Source organism: Erpetoichthys calabaricus, chromosome 1, assembly GCF_900747795.2.
Source record: "Erpetoichthys calabaricus chromosome 1, fErpCal1.3, whole genome shotgun sequence".
NCBI lineage: Eukaryota > Metazoa > Chordata > Cladistia > Polypteriformes > Polypteridae > Erpetoichthys > Erpetoichthys calabaricus.
The window spans coordinates 246,170,762-246,185,119 of record NC_041394.2 but is presented as its reverse complement, the minus strand read 5'-3'; the positions used below and the strand labels follow the sequence as shown (position 1 = coordinate 246,185,119).

The 14,358-nt window shown below is 40.4% G+C and overlaps 1 protein-coding gene across 1 annotated transcript in view; it reads right to left on the bottom strand.

The window, feature by feature from the left end:
* The window catches only part of ccdc3a (coiled-coil domain containing 3a), a 113,449-nt gene extending 99,384 nt beyond the window's left edge, over nt 1–14,065 (bottom strand). Inside the window, exon 1 of the mRNA XM_028813672.2 lies at nt 13,212–14,065. Within this exon, the coding sequence (XP_028669505.1) occupies nt 13,212–13,582 (371 nt within the window). The 5' untranslated portion in view covers nt 13,583–14,065. The remainder of the gene's footprint in view (nt 1–13,211) is intronic.
* Between the last annotated feature and the right edge of the window lie 293 nt (nt 14,066–14,358).

Here is a 14,358-nt window from a genome sequence, read left to right as displayed (position 1 = left end):
CCCCTTAGGCCATAAAGATGAACTGTAGCAGGGCAGGAAAGAAAATATTTGAGAAACCTTTGAGTGGAATGCAAATGAAAATGTTATTACTTCTCGTTTCAAAGTAAAACTAATTTTTTTTTATATTTTCACTGCTGCTTTCATTAAAAGAGTTTAGTTCAGTAGTCAAGCTCTTTAGTGGAAAGGCTTTAAAGAATCAGAGGGATCTGAAGACCGGCTGGTTGGAAATTTTTAGTTTCACCTGCAACTAATGTGAGAGCTTTGAATGTGTGCCACCCTAAGGAACGAGAAGCCAGCCTTTTCTAAGAGGAGTCATCCAAATGCTTGAGAATCTTTTTGAAATGAAATTTAGCACACGTCCAAGGGGTTGATTAATAAGCCAAACGTGTCCAAACCTAAATCTGTCTCATTTTATTAACAGTCACGTAAAGCACTAAATCACAAAAGAAAATAAAAAATAATATGGCAGCTTTTTTGATCAATGTGATTAAACCTGGCAACTATCCAAAGAGTTGGTGAAATATTCATAATTAGAAGCTGATAAAAGGGAAGACATTTTTAAAAACTATTTAAATTTTTAAAAGGTATAGGTAGTGGAGCCTTGAAGTTGGATTTGGATGCACAAGGATGCACAAATCCAGCTGCTGACTCATGGTTTGAAATTCTAAACTCTCTTCTAGTTTGCTTTCTTTAAAAAACATTTCATGCTCACCCTGTGTTCACTATCTCTTGGCCAGACAACTGCATCTCTCTTTTCAATGGTCTCTTTTCCCCAACCATTAACAGACTGCAGCTGGTTCCAAATGCAGCTTGCCAAACAGCGTGACCATGAATCCTTTCAGCTGGCACCGCCACACTGACTTTGTTTTTTTTCATAATCATCTTTAAAGTCCTGCCGCTCACTCACAAAGCACTAAAGTCGAGCCCCACTGGACAGCTGCCTACCCCATAATTGACTCCTGGGCTCCCTGAAGCTACCCTTCTCACTATTCAAAGACCAGGATGTGCCAGTCACAACCATGTCAGAATCAGCTTTGCAGTATCCACACTCTGTCTTTTGGCTCCATCTCTTTCTTATATACAGTGAATTATTAAGGACTTTATTTTATCCTTATCTTAACATTCATGCTTACCTTCCCTTTTCTTTAAATTGCACTTTCTTTGTTCTTGTCACTTCTCCTTTTTAATGTTCTACTTAATTTGTGAAGGTGTACACTGAAAGGTCACTTTATGAGACTGATTTAAATAAACAACTAGCTGTGCCACCCATTTAAAATGGGATTGAAATCTAAATAATTAACCTAGACTTCATTGTTAACATTTGCAGTGCACCGTCTATTGGAATGTATCTTGTAATGCATGTAGTAATAAAATGCATTGCATTTGTCATCACAAACATTTGTAGTAATAAAATGCATTATTACAAATGTTTGTGATGTGCCATCTGTTGGAATGGCAAATGCAATGCAAATGTCTCAGCTTTGTGTTATTTGGATTGGGATTCACAGGCGTCATCTGTTGGACTAGCAGAGACATACCAACCAGATGGACACAGATAAACAGACACACAGACACTTATTCTTATAAGTGTTAAGGTGGATGACTTGCTGCTGACTTTTAGTGCCATATTTAACTCGCATCCATTGCACTACTCTCCCCATCTGTATGCACAATTGCAGCAATATGGACTGTGTGAGAACTGCCAAGAAGAGACTTTTGGAAGGCTTGAATATTAATTGTGGCAGTGCATCCTCTCTTTCCAATAAATACTATGTAAAGAAGGTTAGAGAAAAGGACTATTAATAATGGCAAGCATGCCATTATACCAGGTCTACTACCAACATTATTCCCTCTTCTAGATGTGCTTTAAAAGTTGAATACTAACAAGGAGTGTAATAAGAAATGAAGTTAGGTTAACTATATAAGAAAATGTGGATGTGCATCTAACATCCCATTAAAGACTGGCTTCTGTCTTGAGCCCATCAATACCAGGATAGTCTGTATCTCCCCAGAAACAATGGATTCATAAAGTGGGCAAATGAATATTCCAAAAAATGCTGCCCCATTAGATATATGATAGTGACATAGTAATAAAAAATGGCACCTCATAACCAGAGGTGCATAAGCATGTTTTAAAGATGAGGAATAGCTGTCATAAAGCAAAATGAAGATGTCACTACTCAATGGTATTAATAGCAGGCCTGTGTTTCAGAAACTCACCTACATTAACTATGGACCACACATCATACTATGGTACCCAGATGGGGGTGGTACTCAGCCGAGATGCCCAAGAAGACCGGAGGAGGGCTTGTGCCTCCTCTACATCACGAGGGGGTGACCGCCCTGGGGGCCACAAGTACAGAGCTGGGAAGCTCGACCCTGTAGGGGCCCGTGGTCACCCCAATACCTGGAGGACCCTGGACCTCAGCACTTCCGCCACACTCGGAAGTGCTGGGGGCAAAACTAGCAGGGACACACGGAGTGCTTCCGGGGATACAGCCGGCACTTCCGCCACACTGGGGCGTTTCGGTGGGAGATTGCCGGGAACACACCTGGAGCACATCCAGGTGCTTATATAAAGGGGCCGCCTCCCTTCAGAGGATGACTTGAGTCGGGAGAGAAGAGTGGACGAGATCTCTGGAGGAGAGAAGGAGGCAGTCTGAAGGCATTGTGTTGGCCAGAACTGTGGGGTATTGGGGTTTGTGAGAGCATCATTGTTGTAATGGAAGACCCCAATAAACATGTGTGGGGTAATTTTAACATGTCTGCCTGTCTGTGTCTGGGTCATATTCCACAATACACATGTCTAATGTGCATATCACTGGTTTACAGTGTATTTGACACTAGAGATAGACAAAGTATTCACCAAAACATAACTCCATTATAAGATCATGTAAAAAGATAATATTCAATTTAAAAACATCATGGTAAAAAAAAATCCTTTTTTTGATATTACTTAAGAGTTTCACGGCAAGAACGGGCTGGATGTGTTTGCTAGAATGTTTAGTGTAGTTCTGACTTTGCTTTTAAAAACTATACAACCTGGAGTTAAACAAAAAGTGAACCTGATGTTGACATGGCTCAGATGTGTCAGCATCCACATTTCATATAACATCATGATGCAGGGTCTGTCTCTGTTTTTATTTATTTATTTAGTTATTATGTTTGTTCTTTCAAAATTTTGAGACCTTCTGTCCAGGTCAGATTTCCACCTTGTACCCAATGCCACTGGTCACCAAGATAGTGAAACTGATACTGGATGCATGAGGGAATAAAATTATTTGCAAAGCAAACTTGAATATGTCTGTGATGGACTGGCACCCTGTCCAGGGTCTGATCCTGCCTTACACCTCATGCTAGCTGGGATGGGCTCTGCCCCACCCCACCCCACTACCCTGGCCTGGATTAAGCAGGTTAGAAAATGGCATGTCATGAGATTAGTATGTCTCTGGCCACTACCCATTTTCCCACATCCAGTATGCTATCAGGACACTTGCATTCCAATGCAAAAGGGCTTTGACAGGCTGTTATTCAAATATGCATATTCATTTACATAATTATCTAACTTTGACTCATAGTTTTATGTCATCTTTAAATAATACAATTGTCTTTATAAGATTACCAACCACCAGCTGTGGGTGCTGTGGCCTCTAGTAAGCCTTTCACACACCTTTGTAGACTAAAAACACCTGCATGGGGTGTGAATGTTCTCCCAGCATCTTTGTGGTTTTTTTAGGTATTCCTTTGACTTCCCACAGATAGTGTGTATTGGGGTGACTCGCAGCTCTAGACCCAGTTGAGGGTACCCTGCGATGGACTTATGCCAGGCTGGTTCTTGCCATGCACTTGCTATCTCCAGGATAGGCTCTGGAACTGTAAACGTGATTAAGTGATTTCAGTAATGGACAGATAGGTGGATTTACTGTTTACTATCAATTATGGTTTAGTGGTAAAATGTATTTTTTGACAAGTTCTGTAAGATAAAACAATAATCTATTCAACTTCTAAACAAATTTATATCAATTCACAGTCATAATGTGCCAGCACTGGGAATAGAATAAGAATCAACCTTAGACAAGGTACTACTTAGTGATCAATCAATTGGTCTTCAATCTATATAGCACTCTTCACAGCATCAATATCAAAGATATTTCAAACAACAAGTGAAGACAGTCCCTCTTTCTAGAATTGTTGCAAATGTGTAGAAGCCAAAAGTAAGCAATATACATTTAGAAAATTCAAAAGTCAGTGCAAGGTAAAAACCAGCCCTGGATGGGAAGCCAATCCAATATAGGGAAATTTGACATGTAGCAAGCCAACTTAAAGTCACCAATTCATGTAAGCTACATGTTTCTGTTATACCAAAATTAAATTGAAGTACTTGAAAATCCCACACTAGCACATGGCCAATAGACAAACTCTATGAAGTCAGTGACCAGGCTGAAACTTAAGTACCTGGAGCTACGAGTCACCATTGCCACCCTACTCCGTAATAAAGCAGAAGTTATTAAACTTAATTTGGACTGCAACTCACTTTTAATACATGCTGTCAAAGGGTACTTGCCTGCATATGGGTTATAATAAGTCCACAGTGTTCTCACTGAAATTTCAGTAAGCCATTTTAAATTTTGACAGGACAGAATGTTGTTCATCAGCTCAAAAAAAAAAACAAAGGCACTTGATTATGAAATTGTAAGAGCAATGTAGAAACACTTTATACAGTGACACCACATGTTGTCAGATTCAGATTTCCAAATCTGAACAAAATGATTCATGTGATGCTCAGAATAAGACATGGCCTGATCAATTAGTTTCTTTAAACACCTTTTTCTTTAAACACCTTATGAATTAAACTTGCTCTTTTTCCCTGTCTTCCGGTTCTTCTTATTGGGTAAAACTTCCACTCATTGTCACCTCTGTATCACAATGCTTATAACAGCTGGGAAGTCCAGTCTGTTTTCAGAATAATTTATTTTCTAATTTATTTTGTCATTTTTTCCAATTATTATACACTTCTTTACTTGTTCTGTATTTTCAATACTTTAAAAAGCAGGTGTGATATCTTACTCTAACAAAACCATACACAATATGACAATTGACATGTTGCTATTTGCTGATTATTTTGTTTAGTTTTTTTTATTATCATAATAAATGAGCTATTATTTATTTCCATGGAAACTCACAATGATCAGAAAACACTTAACCCATACAGATGAAACACTGCATGAATTTCAGATGTGATAAACTATTTATTTGTTATGCATATGTTAAAGGGAGGCCAGAAGAACATCAGAAACAAAGAACTCTTCATATTTTAATTCTTCAGGAGCTGCTGGTGGTGCAGTGGCTGGCACTGCTGCCTCACATCTACAAGACCCTTTTTTGAGTCACCATGTCGAGTTTGCATATTCTACCCCCATGTTTGTGTGGGTGCTCAGGATTTCACAGTACAACCCTAAAGACATGCCTGTTAGTTTTACTGGCTCTTCCTGCTCACGGAGAGATTGGTTGCAGCTGCCATGATAGATTTTGTCCCTCTGCTACCCTGACTTGGACTGGGCAGGTTTGAGCATTTATGTTATGGTTTTAATCCCATTCATCATGTATAACCTAACCAAAAGCATAGTGAAGAATAGAAAATGGAGTATAAAGTGCAAGGTTGCCAGTTCACTAATAACTCAATGAGTAACACTGAACAAACCAGTTTTATCTGCATCAGCACCGGTTTTAAGAATATACAGAAACAACTGAACTTAAAGTTTCTAAGACTCATAAAAAAGTGGTCTCAACAGAAAGATACCATATAAAATAAATGTTGGTTGTATTTGGTGACTTTGAAATAAACGTTTTCTTAAGACTTCCACTATCTCCTCTATAAAACCTCTACAAAAACTTGCCAAAATGTTTGAGACGTTTAATGCACTAAAAACTACATTGCTGCCTGATGCTGTGTGTACAAGTGTTACTCTATTTGAGATTTTTTAATTGTTGTTTTAGATATACAGTATACTAGGGCTGGGCGGTATGACCAAAATTCTATGTCACGGTATTTTTCAAAATTTTACCAGTTTCACGGTATTCAACAGTATTTTTTTCCCCATGCATGAGTGAATGTTAACCACATTTTCCACTGCAATTACTGGCTAAGAATAACCTATTCCACTGTTATGAGAATTGTGCATTGTACAAAAAACATTTTAATGTGCACACAAGTACTAATACAGGTTTGCATGGCCCCATAAAGTGATAGTTTTCAAGGGGGTGGCACTAATGAAGAGAAGGAATCACATTGCATGACAGTTGCAGTCAAAATATAGAACCTTTTTATTGAACAAATTTTGCAAACAACTTAAACTGTCATTTTGACAACATATTTTCAACCATCCAAAGAGGCATTTAGACTTAGTAAAATATTCAGAGATGTTTGTCAAAAGTTGTATTACACTGAACATGTCTTAGAAAAGGAATAAATAGTAAATATTTTTTATAAACCAACTACACTTTCTGTTAATGTTAACAATCTCTGCCCACTGACACGTTAGCTATATGGATTGTAATGGCGTTGGTTATCTCGATCCACCGCTTGCTTTTTTTGTCATAGGCAGTACCTCTAGTAAACGCGTCTACAAGTAACGTCTGACTTGAGTGTCCTCTAGCTTTTTCAGTTTTACCCGAGGACGTAGAGGGTGCCAATGTTAGTTCCATACATTCATGGTACTCCAAAGCATGTTTGCGGCTAAGGTGGTGCAGCAAATTGCTCGTGTTGCCGCCACTGGCGACAAATTTAGCTCAACAGCATTTGCAGTAAATAGTTGTTTGGTCCACATCCTATCTTTTAAAACCAAAATCTCCAGACAACAGACACAGCTCATTTTTTCGGCAAAAGTTCTTCTGTGTCATCATGTTCAATTTTATCGTCTGCTACAGCTTCAGTTTTGGAATGTTTTCTGTCAATTTTCACCGCTCAGTACCTCCACTAACACATGTACTCTGTTGCATGCGTGTTTAGCGGTGTAGCAGTGAAAAAGATCCCCCCTTAAACAATTTGGTGCTGTGGGGACTGGGGAGCCCTTATTTGTCAGGCTCTCACCTCACCCAGAAGTGCTTCTGAGCTACAGCTTTGGAACACCAGAAGTGCTTCTGAGTGTAAGATAAAAGGAACTGGCTGCCACAACTCAGGGAGCCAGAGTTGGGAGGAAAGGGGACAAACCTTGTGTGTGGAGCGGAGGAGGCAGTGACAGTGAGAGAGAGAGAGAAAAAAGCAGATAATTGCAGAGTGTTGTTATACTACTTGTGCTTGTGGCATGGGAAACAATTCCAAGAAGAATTTCCCACAATAAAAACTCTTGTTTATTTTACAGTTCTGTCCAGAGCCTGTCTGTGTTCGGTGCTTGGGGAGCTGGAGCATCCCCTGGTGGCCACTATATATATATATATATATATATATATATATATATATATATATATATATATATATATATATACACACTATATACTGTATATGTATATATATATATATATATATATATATACATACACTTGTAAGTATCTACAGTATATATATAATTCATTAAGTCCATGGCAAGCAAGACGCATGCAAGACAGAGTCACGCCCGCCAACTCACAGAGCCCAGCCCACCAACAATTCACTAAGTATCCGACCATGGCACGCACGACAGAGCCCCACCCGCCAACTCTAACACTCCTCCCACGTCCATTACCTTCACATTGTTTTCCTTTTATTTCTGATCCCGTTCAACAACTATATGGCGACATCGACTTCTCAACTGTGACTCCGGAACAACTCAGTACGCGAGCTATATTAAGCGTCACCAACAAAGACTCGCTACACCTTAATGAACAAGTACTGAAACTTATCCCTACCGACGAATTAACTTTCACCAGCGTTGCCTCCATTGTCACAGACGATCCCGCAGATCAAGTTTCATTCCCTGAAGAATTTCTTAACAGTCTTACTCCCATTGGCATGCCTCCGCATTAACTCAAAATTAAAATAGGTTCAGTTGTCATGCTTCTCAGAAACCTCATGCCAGCAAGAAGTCTCTGTGATGGCACTAGACTGACTGTTACCAGCATTCACCGCAATGTACTGGAGTGTAAAACTATTGCAGCTCCTATCTCACAAACTGTCCTTATTACCCGGATATCCCTGACCCCATCAGATTCAAATTTGTCTTTTACTTTTACACGCAGACAATTTCCTGTTAGATTGGCCTTTGCAATGACAATTAATAAGGCACAGGGACAAACTTTCAAAACGATATGCCTGTATCTGCCAAAACCAGTTTTCAGTCACGGACAATTGTATGTTGCTCTCTCCAGAGTTCCATCTTTTCATTCACTCACAGTCATATCCTCAAACCCACCCCATCTGGACAACTGTGTCATTCAGGAAGTGTTCATCCATCAATAAATAATTATGCGGCGTATGGTACAGCACGGGTTGGCTAGTATAACATAACACTCTTAAGCATGCTTTTCACACAGTGCTGTGCAAAGAAGTTTTGGGCACCGCTGAAAAAATACTGTAAAGTGGGAAAGCTGTCAAAAATAATGCTAGGAGTAGTTTACCAAACTTTACCTTAAAAACTGCAGCAACTGGTTTAGGTTCATGCATATGTTGATGGTAGGTAGTAGTTTGTTCCAGTCCTCCTGGAGAACTTGCCACAGTTCCACTGCAGACTTTGGCTGTCTCACTTACTTCTGTTTCTACAAGTAATACCATGGACTGTCTCAGTGATGCTGAAATCAGCCCTCAGTGGGGGATATACCATCTGTTGCAGGATTCCCCTTTTGCTGCAAATAGGTTTTTATGATTTTCTCCATATTTTTGGGCTCATTGGCATTCATCAGGACTGATCAGATTCCTACCCGATGGTATTGTATGATGGATAACAATCTGCCTGTACTTCTCGGCAGTGAGAGAACCATCCATTTTGATTAAATCACCAACTCTGTTTTTAGAAACGAAGCCCCAAACCTGCAGGAAACCTCCACCGTGCTACACTGTTGCCTGCAGGCATTTATCCATGAACCATTCTTTTTCCCTTTGGCAGACATCCTGAGTTTTGTCGGAGTCAAGACTTTACATTTTAGATCATCAGTCCAGAGCACCTGCTGCCATTTTTCTGCATCTTAGTCCTTGCATTTTTACCCACAAGTACAGTAATTCATTGGGCTTTATTTCCAACTTTAGAGCAATGGTGTTTTGATCACAACTCTTTATGAAGGCCACCTCTTATAGGATTTCGCTGAACTGTAGATGAGTGTACCAGTGTCTCAGTGGTTTCTGCCATTTCTAAGCTAAAAGCAGTGCTGGACATCTTTTAATTTTTAGAGGGAAGCAAGCTTGATATATTTCTCTTCTGCTGCACTCCATTTCTGTGGATGACCAGTGCATTTCTGGTCCTCAGTTTTGCCTATTTGTTTGTGCTTTAGCAGCCTGCTGCAAAATGTGAACCACCACATCACCTTTTTAGTATGGTTACCCTGGTCCAGTTTTATTCCTTCTACACAGCTGTTTTTGTTTTAGTTCATCATTTTGGTTCAATCTACACATTATGTCATTGATTATTAGCACCTGTTTGTTATATTTGATAATCAAGCATTGGGCTACATGCCTACAAAAAACACATGTTTGTTTTAACTGGAAAGTGATGTGTTACTACAGTTAGTTTCTTTTACATGAAGGACATTTAAATATCTGATTGTACTGCTTCCCTTTTTGTAAAAGGAGTGTTTGGAACGCTAACATAAACTCTTCTCTATTGACACACTAATCCAGAAGATATAAGATAACCATCTAAGACAAATTTATTTGTAAAATATCTAAAGTATCTAAGACTTTTGCACAGAACTGTACATATAATCAGAAGTAAGATCATTAAGCTGTTACTGCAGGGACTAAAGCAAAGGGAACACAGGAAGGGGTTACAGGTAACGCCAATGAAATCATTTGTTCATCTGCTTCCTCTAGGGTTCATTAATCACTGACCTTGAAGAAGATCTCTGAACCCAGTCTAACTCCACCCACCTCTTGACTTTCTGACACTCCTATCAGACCAAACGGAAGTAGGACTTTGTGCTTCCTCTATAGTAAAAAAGGCATTGCTAGCAATGTAATGATACACCTACTTCAGCCTACCTCAATATTTAATCAATAAATTACTATTATTCCACCTGGAATTCCAACCCTTCATCATTTCTTTACATTTTATTTTTAAATATTGTTTATTATTATTTTATCTGAGGAGACATGCAAGTAAGAATTTCATTGTGCTCCTGCTTGTACACTTTGAACACATGATATTAAACTTTAACAAGAAAACAGAATATATACAGATATATACATGTATACGCACTATATATACAGTATATAGTAAGTGTCAGAGTGCATGGACTGGCAATCCGACTGAGGTCAGAGATGATATCCTACCCAGTTGGGAGGGACAGAGGCACAACCCTGTCAGAATGGTTCTTGAGTTCTATCCCAGTCGGGATGACCCAAAAATGGAGGGACGGGGGACACTTTTCAGGAAGAAATCATCCCCCAACAGGGCAGGAGGCAATATTTCTCTAATGGCAGCCCAGCATGGACACCTGCAGGGTTGTTTAGGTCTTGTAGTATGGAAGAAGCAGACCTACTGGGGTCATTGGGTGCCTCAGTGGGGAGTTATGAAGAATGCACATCCGTGTTCCATATGACCCAGAAGTGCTTCCGGCAAGCAACAGAGTGATACCAGAAGTACTCCCAGGATCAAGATAAAAAGGGAATGTTTCCGTTCATCAGAGGGTCCCAGTCAGGAGGTAGTAGACAACTCCCGAGAGAGAGGACGAGTAAAGGAGATGGAGGTGCTTATTTGCTAATTTATTCATTTAGTATGTGTATATGGTACCAGACTGCCTTGAACCTGTGCAATAGACACTTCAGTAATAAATTGTAAGTTGAGCCTGGCGGTTGGGGATCTGGGGTGGTCCTATTTTCCACTCATATATATGTGTGTGTGTGTGTGTGTGCGTGTATGTATTTATATACAAATTTAACTATACAGTACTTTTACTATACAGACATAGAGAGAGCAGCATGGTGATACAGTTGGTAGTGCTGCTGCTTCACAGTTCTGGTGACCCAGTTTTCAATTCTCAGACTAGTTCAGGTACATTTCAGGTTGAGTTTGCATGTTCTCCCCAAGAATGAGTAGGTACATTCCCAGTACTCAGGTTTCTTCCTAATCATGTTAGCTAAATCAGTGACTCTGAACTGACTCAGTATTTGTGAGGGTGGCAGTATGTCCTGTGATGAACTGGTGTCCTATTCCGTTGGCTCCTGACTTACTCTCAATGCGTTGAGTGAACATTCAAGCCTCCTACTACAAAGCATGAAAAAACAATTGGATTCATCATGGTGGTGCAGTTTTTGATGGTGCTGCCTCAAAACTCCCCTGGCCATAGGACCTAATTCTCTCCTCAATGTGGTGATTTCATGCTTGCCACACATCACCTTTACATTTTTTCTTGGAAAAAAAAAACTAACTGACCTTTTAACAAGGAACCAATAATTTTTAGCTTAATATGTATAGTGCCTTTCACAGTGTATAACCAATTGAATCAACTTATTTTTATTTACTACACAACTTAAAGAAAAATATTATCTTGAGGCCAAAGAAACTTAAAAGGCTTTCTGAGTCCGACATATATTGGTCGCAATTGAATTTCAGACTCACTGCACAATTTAGCATGCTATCTACCAGAGTACACTACTTTATGCAGAAGGTACTTATTTTTGTTTCTACATTTTTTTATGAATATTGGTCCCTTAGGGCACTAAGCTACTGCAATTAGTTTGGTTGTGTCTTTAGGTTTGGAACATTCCACAGAGTAGTCACCTCTGGGTTGACTGCACCCTGCTGCCTAGAACACGTCAAACAAGAATGAGTCCAACAGCTCTATTCTCAGCTTTAGATCCCACCAAGGCATTCCCACCCCCCCCCCCCCCCCCCCCCCCCATCTCCCCTCACCCCATGTGGTTAGAAAAAGCAGCTGCTTGTGTGCAATTCTGGGTCTAAATGGGAGCTTTCAATTACTTCTTCTGGTTATAAATAACAAAATGTGTACAAATCCCCAAAAGAAATGGTCAGTTTCCTCACTTGGACAATAAAGGCAAAAGCAACATAGATTTACCCCATTGAAGTCTGAAGTATCAAGAGGTCAGGTAACAGAAATTCAGGCTTAGGGCCAAGTTCAACTCCAGTACAACACAGGGGGCCAAACAGGCACTCAGACATGGGAAACTTGATCATCTCTATGATGAACTGTGATCATAAACTTGTATGACTCGGCCTATCCCAAGGAGATCAGTCTGCAATGGTTGCTTGGCTTCAGAAGACTGCAGTTACTTTCAATAGTGACAACTCTTTTAACAGAGTATTCTCAGATGATTATGTAATGCATGTATATTCAAAAAGCAACAAATTATTTAAAACGATATTATTTGATATAAAAAAATTGTTCTGGTGGTTAGGGTTCAGCAGCCTCACAGGTTGGACACCAAACAACTATGCCCTTTGCATTACGTTGCACCATAGTTGGACCCTAAATTGTCCCAGCAGAAGTGGAGCACTGCTGTCCTGGGCAGTTAGCTCCTGCCATGAATCCAACGCTGTGGAATAGGTCCTGCCACCCCACCAGTCTGCATTACAGAGAGTGGATAAATGGGTGAATGGTACGTGAGGACAACAAAATCAAAATACAAAGCAAATTGGCTTTGATGTCATAATCGTTGCAACACTTGGGAAATGGATAAAGGTATGGACTAAAATGGCACGCCCCCTAGGCAGTGTATAAACTTACAGGGGGCAGTGGCTGTGACGTTAGTTTTGGACAAATCACTAATCTGCACCTGAGGGACTGCATTCTTTGTTGGCTGTTGCCTAAAAGTCCATACAATATGACCAGAACTATTTGATTACCATGCTAAGAGTTCAAAAATTGAAAAGATATTATAGATAATAACAAGAAAACAGAGGGAAATGTCTGCTACCAGACAGTCCTTTATCATTTTCTGTTAATTTCATTTTATAAACCCAAGTGATAGATCTATTTTCATACCTACCAAACTCTCATCAGGGTCACTGGGAAGTAATAACCAAGACTTCATTCACTTTTCTACAACCCAAAACAAAGTGACTTACCTAAGAAAGAAGATGTAAGAGTAATTCTGGACCACAGTGTGTGACTGGCATGAGAAATAGCCCAGACCAGTGAGATTTAATCTGGACCCAGCAGGCACCTCCAACATGCTTCCCCAGGCCTGGTCGCAGAGCAGTTCTATTTCTGCAGAATAGAAGAGTCCTTTCTCGTTGCCCTCATATTGATAGGGTAGGTAGTTGTAGACATTGTACACCTCTTGATGGAGGGCCAGCACTTTGGCATAAACTATAATTTCTGCCAACTCTGCCCTGCAGCCTTCACTGAGGGGTCTCCAGTCTGAAGGCAGCTGGCAAGCCTGAACAGGGCTCACCTGACCTCTCAAAGAAAATAACGCAGCTAGTAGGAGAAACATCTCTGTGGCTGGAGGGAATTCCTGTAAAAACAGCAAAACTCTGCGACAGGCTGAACAGAAAAGGAAAAATTAACTCCACTCGGTGCAGAGGAACTTGAGGCAGTTGCTCCTTTTACAGACCATTTGTCTTCAAGTTGTTGACGTGTTTTTTTTTTCTTTTGTTTTGTTTTTGACGTCTCAACAATCAGGGTCGGTCCCGTCCATCCTTCCCCTCCGGGGCATCACTGTCCGCCGCCCTTTTAAAAGCCCCCGTGCTCACCACGTTGCTGCACTCCTCTCTCTAAAAGCGGCGCCTAAGAGAGTCAGGACGGGACGGGCAGGACGGGACGGGCGGCAAGAGAGGCGAAGTGCGGAGGCGCTCCCCAGCTGACACGACAGGAGGGGCCAGCGAGAGAAAAGACCCGCCGCGGGCCAATGGCATGTACGCTAAACGAGCCTCGAACCGCGACCGCCGGCTCCTCCATCTTAGCCCCAAAATGGAAGGGGGCAATGCCCACAGCTGTTTGCTTGGGAAGGCACTCCTTCTTCAGATTAACTGCCGGTGCCCGTTAACACTGAGGAGTTTAAATTGCACTAGTCGTAAATGATCAGGTCATATTTAGCTATGCTTCCGAATTTGTCACTTTAATAAATAGATGGCGCGATGTAATGAGAAACATGCATGATCGAACGAACGAGTATGTTGCACCCTTGTCTCTATTAGAAGTAAATTTCTTTTTTAAAAAACCATGAAAACCGACAAGTCTTTTTCGAACAGACTTTTTTTTGCCAACTTC